This window comes from Triticum aestivum, chromosome 5B, assembly GCF_018294505.1.
Source record: "Triticum aestivum cultivar Chinese Spring chromosome 5B, IWGSC CS RefSeq v2.1, whole genome shotgun sequence".
NCBI classification, from domain to species: Eukaryota; Viridiplantae; Streptophyta; class Magnoliopsida; order Poales; family Poaceae; genus Triticum; species Triticum aestivum.
The window spans coordinates 614,296,396-614,302,090 of record NC_057807.1 but is presented as its reverse complement, the minus strand read 5'-3'; the positions used below and the strand labels follow the sequence as shown (position 1 = coordinate 614,302,090).

The 5,695-nt window shown below is 50.7% G+C and overlaps 2 protein-coding genes across 2 annotated transcripts in view; one reads left to right on the top strand and one right to left on the bottom strand.

Moving 5' to 3' along the window:
• The first annotated feature begins 495 nt into the window (after window positions 1-495).
• On the top strand, window positions 496-4,136 carry LOC123113648 (glutamate dehydrogenase 1, mitochondrial). Its single transcript, XM_044534951.1, has 9 exons — window positions 496-753; window positions 875-1,018; window positions 1,526-1,639; window positions 2,041-2,262; window positions 2,367-2,441; window positions 2,596-2,712; window positions 3,018-3,268; window positions 3,437-3,512; window positions 3,618-4,136. The coding sequence occupies exons 1-9, from the start codon at window positions 652-654 to the stop codon at window positions 3,888-3,890; spliced, it is 1,374 nt and encodes a 457-aa protein (XP_044390886.1). The 5' UTR covers window positions 496-651; the 3' UTR covers window positions 3,891-4,136.
• Window positions 3,825-5,695, bottom strand: part of LOC123113649 (uncharacterized) — a 2,839-nt gene continuing 968 nt past the window's right edge. The window contains exon 2 of the mRNA XM_044534952.1: window positions 3,825-4,818. Coding sequence (XP_044390887.1) covers window positions 4,191-4,775 — 585 coding nt within the window. The 5' untranslated portion in view covers window positions 4,776-4,818 and the 3' untranslated portion in view covers window positions 3,825-4,190. The remainder of the gene's footprint in view (window positions 4,819-5,695) is intronic.

Genomic DNA, 5,695 nt, shown 5'->3' with positions numbered 1-5,695 from the left:
GTTAAAATCTCTAAAAAGCCTTACATTTAGTAGTACTGTTTGACAGACATGTATTGTGAGCATGAAGTGTCAGGGATCACATGTTACACGTGCATGGATGCTCATCACCGTCAGCGTATCAGCAGTTTGCCTGGCGCAAGCTGTACAACCCGTACATGCACAGCTCAGTACAGTGCATACATACATACATACAACCGATTTGAGTAGTAATCTGAAGTTGCCACATGCAGATGCAGAGGCTTCCTTGAACACTCCTTCCACTGACTTGTGGCTCAAATTCTGGGCATTTTCTCAGCGAAACAAGCACAGCTGTCGGCAGTCTGAATCTTCATTCAGATGTTGTCCCTAGAACAGTGATCTTTTTTGTACTAGTAGATGTTAGTAAGCTCCTATTAAACAAAAGGGGAGACGGTCGATTCCTTGGCATAGATTGATGCTCTTCGATCTGGTAGGCTACGATTAGTTAATTATGGTATTGATTACAGACAGGGCTCGGGTCTCGAGGGAAATTAATTGCAGGCAGGGCGAGAATCAGATCTTGTTCTTATCCTGGTAGAGACAAAGAAAACAAATTAAAATAAAAAAAAATCCCCTCTGCTTTTTGAACGGAACCCAAATCCACCAAGGGGTTCAGTTTCAGTGTGCCTATATATGCATACGGCCTACCTGAAACTCCTCCATAGTCTTTCTGCCGCTGCCTCCCCCACGCTCGCTCTCACCACTAACACTTCGCCGCTGCTCTACTCCTACTCGGTAATATAAAAGCGGGAGATTATCCTTTGGTTTCTCGCGCAGAGTTTGATCGTTTCATCTCCTGTGATTTGGTTTCCTCCGATTTTACTCATGCTGCTGGGCTTCTCGATCCGTTTTTCAGGCGCGGCGGCTCCGGAGGGGAATTCCGTCGAGCAGGATGAACGCATTGGCGGCCACCAGCCGGAACTTCAAGCAGGCGGCCAAGCTGCTGGGCCTGGACTCCAAGCTCGAGAAGAGCTTGCTCATCCCCTTCAGGGAGATCAAGGTGATGATCCCAGCCTGCCTCCTATCCTTCGCTGTGAACCAGTGAATCTAGACGGCTACGCTTGCTGTTCGTTCGTTCTATAGGGATTTACCAGATTGCTGCTGCTTGGTCTGCGGAGCCCGGTGCTTACTGAGAACTGTCACATAGGCCCGTGTTTTTCCTCTCCCTCCTTGCCCTTGGGGCTGGGGTAGTTGACCTAGGATTATTTTTCACCTGGACCGTGATTTTTTCTGTTTTCAGTTAGGTTATTACTGGATTATTTATGGATTTGATATCTTCTCGTGTGCTACTTCACTTTTTTTCCCCATTGAGCAATCACTTGATTTGTCTTCTCCCATTCCCTCACTTGTGGTGTCCGTGTTAATTTATTCTGAGTGATTTTCCTGCTGAATATGGCAAAAAAAGTTGCTCAACTGGCCTCGTAGTCACTTACTCTGCAAGGTTAAGCTGTGTGCAGGATCATGCCTCTGTTCAACCGAAAGTGACATGCTTCTTGTGTGGTTGCAGGTTGAGTGCACAATTCCTAAAGATGATGGGACATTAGCATCCTATGTTGGGTTTAGGGTGCAGCATGACAATGCCAGGGGCCCTATGAAGGGTGGAATCAGATACCACCATGAGGTGAGCGCGCACACACACACATATATATTCCTGGGTTCTTCTGTTCATCATGATACAACCAACCATTAAGCACTTGATTCTTTGCCGCACTGCCGCCGACTTGAAATGGTCCTTCAGCATAAATCCGATCTCCTTCAGGAATCTGTCAGATAGTTGAATGGCTTATTGTTCAGCCCATACCTAGTTATGCAATTGCAATGTCTACTTGCAGTAAAGCAGAGCATAGCTATTTTGGAAATTAGTCACATCTCACTAAAGCTACTATACTGGATCACATTCTGACTTGGTTTCCATAAAAACCGATCATGTGCATGCAAGTTCAAGACACTGGCAACCAAGATTATCTATGATCATAGTAAGTTCTTGCACTGTCAGCACTGACAAGCTATGATAACATTCAGGTTGATCCTGACGAGGTCAATGCCTTGGCGCAACTGATGACATGGAAAACAGCCGTGGCCAATATTCCATATGGAGGCGCTAAAGGTGGCATAGGATGCAGTCCTGGAGACCTGAGCATATCAGAGCTCGAGCGGCTTACCCGAGTTTTCACCCAGAAAATTCATGACTTAATTGGCATTCACACCGATGTTCCGGCTCCTGACATGGGCACCAACGCACAGGTTATTTATTGTGCTTTGCATATTTATTATTTCTCTGCAGAGTATTGTGAGAATTAACCATCTGTATCCTGATGAGTATTCTTTTGCTTGTTGTATGGATTCAGACAATGGCATGGATTCTGGATGAGTACTCAAAGTTCCATGGTTACTCACCTGCTGTGGTGACAGGAAAGCCTGTGGTAATTATCCATCCTGAAACTCTATCATGTATAATGTGCAACGGAAATGTTGTTTCTATATGAAAAGTGGAAGATGCAGGATTTGAGTGTTGAGAGAAATCTGGTTTGTAGTTATCCCTCTTGCCATGTTCCTGAACTTTTTTGCTCAACACAGGACCTTGGAGGATCACTGGGAAGAGATGCAGCTACTGGAAGGGGAGTTCTGTTTGCCACTGAAGCCCTACTTGCAGAGCATGGCAAAGGCATTGCAGGCCAGCGTTTTGTGATCCAGGTAATTAAATAATGTGTAGGCTAATGAGTCAAGCTCTTTGAATTTAAAATGATGAAAAGTAATTGAACTGAGGATTCAGTGTGGTATGAGTCATGAAGCCTCAATCTATTACACGCATAGATTTAAGAAATACTTACTAGGAAAAAGTGACCGTCAGTGGATCGCACAATACACACTTTTGCACTTTATGGTTACAAAAGGGAGTAAGACCAGAACTTTTCTTACTAAAAAGAAAGTAAGATTAGAACTATGTTTCTTCACCTACATTTGCAGAGGTAAGCAATTATTGGGCTTGCCTTTTTCAGGGATTTGGTAATGTTGGCTCCTGGGCTGCTCAACTGATCACTGAAGCTGGTGGCAAGGTGATCGCCATCAGCGATGTCACAGGGGCTGTCAAGAACTCTAATGGCATTGACATAGCCAAGCTGATGAAGCACTCGGCGGAGAACCGTGGGATCAAGGGCTTCGACGGAGGAGACGCCGTCGACCCGACCTCGCTGCTCACCGAAGAGTGCGACGTCCTTATCCCAGCTGCGCTGGGAGGAGTCATAAACAAGTAAACTTCTTCCTCATCCTAGCTCACCTCATCCTACTTTCTATCAGATTACTGCCCTGAGTTCAGTTATAGTATCTTCCAGTATGTTGTTTTCCTTTTTCTACATCTGAAAGCATTTTTGTAAATGAAACAACATATTGTCTTGACCATGATTTATTCTTCTTCCAGGGACAATGCGGATGGCATCAAAGCAAAGTACATCATCGAGGCCGCGAACCACCCGACAGACCCCGAGGCCGACGAGGCAAGAACACCCAAAATTTTGCCACAAAACAAAGCTCGCATTTGTTGTCATAATTCAACTCACACACTGACTGACAGTGGAGAAATGTACATGTTCGTGGTGCAGATTCTGGCGAACAAGGGGGTGCTGATCCTGCCGGACATCCTGGCCAACTCGGGCGGCGTGACGGTGAGCTACTTCGAGTGGGTGCAGAACATCCAGGGGTTCATGTGGGACGAGGAGAAGGTGAACCGGGAGCTCAAGACGTACATGACCCGCGCCTTCCGGGACACCAAGGAGATGTGCCGCTCCCACCACTGCGACCTCCGCATGGGCGCCTTCACCCTCGGCGTCAACCGCGTCGCCCGCGCCACCGTCCTCCGCGGCTGGGAGGCCTGATCGCTCGCCGGCCGGCATCCTGCAATGCCCGTGCTCTCTCGCCGACTCCATGGGATCCCGTCGAAGTCACAACTCAACAAAAAGTTCAATAATCGAGCCCGTGCGTTCTCTCATACATAAGCTCCGATCTCTTGGAGAGACCGGCAGAACAGTAGCGGCACCACCTTCTTCTTGTAATCCGTGGCTGAGAGTGAAACACAGCAATGTAATTCGGTTTCTTTTCTTGGTAACATTTGATCGTGTTTATGATGCGTGAGTCGCTTTTATTAGCATCGCATGGCAACAAGCCGGCCAACAAGGTCATGAACTGGGTAAGTCGATGAGTGGGTCGTCGTCGGTGGAGATGAGGCTGTAGACGACCACGTCCCTGGCGTCGCGGTGGCTCCGCAGCACGGCCTCGCGGCGGAACCCGGCGTCCTCCACCGCGCGCCGGGACGCGGCGTCGTCCGCGTCCACCAGCGCCTCCACGCGCTCCACGCCCTCCAGGTCCCCCAACGCCGTGGTCGCCGCGAGCCTCAGGGCCGCCGCGGCCGTGCCCCTGCCCCGGTGCGCGCGCGCCAGCGCGGTCCCGACCTCCGCGCGGCACCGGTCCTCTGTGCGCGACACGGTCACCGCGCCCACGATGGCGCCGCCGAGGCAGACGGCGCGGATCCAGGTGTGCGGAGGGTCGGTGCCCCGGAGGAACGCGAGCAGGGCGTCGCGGGGCGGGGAGAAGTAGACCAGTACGGGGTGTTCCCCGCGGCACCAGTACTGGTACTGGTACCGCCTGACCACGTAGCCGGGCTCCCAGCGGCAGAAGGCGGCGACCTCGGGGTCGGACGCCCATGCCATCATGGCGTCGACGTCCGAGAGGTCGAAGCGGCGCAGGGTGACCTCCGCCGCCATGGGCACACGCGCGGCGCGGGGGTCGCTAGCGAGCGTGGAGCAGCTACAGTAGTGATGAGCAGGTAGAGATCAGTGCGCAGCCACTAGATGGACGACAACGCAGAATAAACAAACACTGAAACACAAATGGTGACTCGGAAAGTAGTGACGGAGCAGTCAATTTCAAAGCGCACAAGAAGCGGATCCAGAGCGCCCCCGGGCGTCGTTGTTCTTCCGCAGGCCGCCCCGCTGCATGCCGGTCGCTGATGCCGGTCGTAGCTAGAGCTTGGACATGGATGTGCAGCTGCCGGTCGTAGCTAGAGCTTGGACATGGATGTGCAGCTGCCGGTCGTAGCTGAAGGTCCTACCGTACCGCAGTTGCACATCCTCGTCCAAGCTCTAGCTAGGATCGTACGTAAATGAGTTCGTTGCACTGATCGATCTGTGGTGCGTTGTTGCACCTTGCACGTATCGGACCGATCGTATATATAGCCCAAGCTGGCTGGCTACCTAAGTAAGTACCTAGCGTGCAGTGGTGGTAAACCAACCATACACGACGAGTATAATTCCACAGGCACCTTTATGTATGCATGTGACGCGTGTTGCGTCCCGAAATTTTTATTATTGATAATTAATATTCCAGTAATTATGAAACTAATAAACATTAATGAGAAATTTGGAAAATAGGAAGGACGCTAGGAATAACAGCGTCCAAGGCTGGACGCCAGTACCAACAACGTCCAAGTCTGGACGCTCTTATAAACAGCGTCCACTGTTTGGTTCGACCAGACCCCGTCTGGATACCTCCGGCCTTCGACTTGTACCCACAACGCCGCCTTCAGAAAGGTAACGACGTCCACGGCTGCCGCCGTCGCCAGCCTTGCGCAAACCATACAATGATTACCCTCTGGCATGCACTCTCTGCCTCCGAGACCGCCATT

Coding starts and splice junctions, on each gene's coding strand:
- LOC123113648 (XM_044534951.1), top strand. CDS start 652: ATGCATACGGCCTACCTGAAACTCCTCCATAGTCTTTCTGCCGCTGCC. Junction 1,640..2,040: donor GAATCAGATACCACCATGAG/GTGAGCGCGCAC, acceptor GATAACATTCAG/GTTGATCCTGACGAGGTCAA. Junction 2,442..2,595: donor TGGTGACAGGAAAGCCTGTG/GTAATTATCCAT, acceptor TGCTCAACACAG/GACCTTGGAGGATCACTGGG.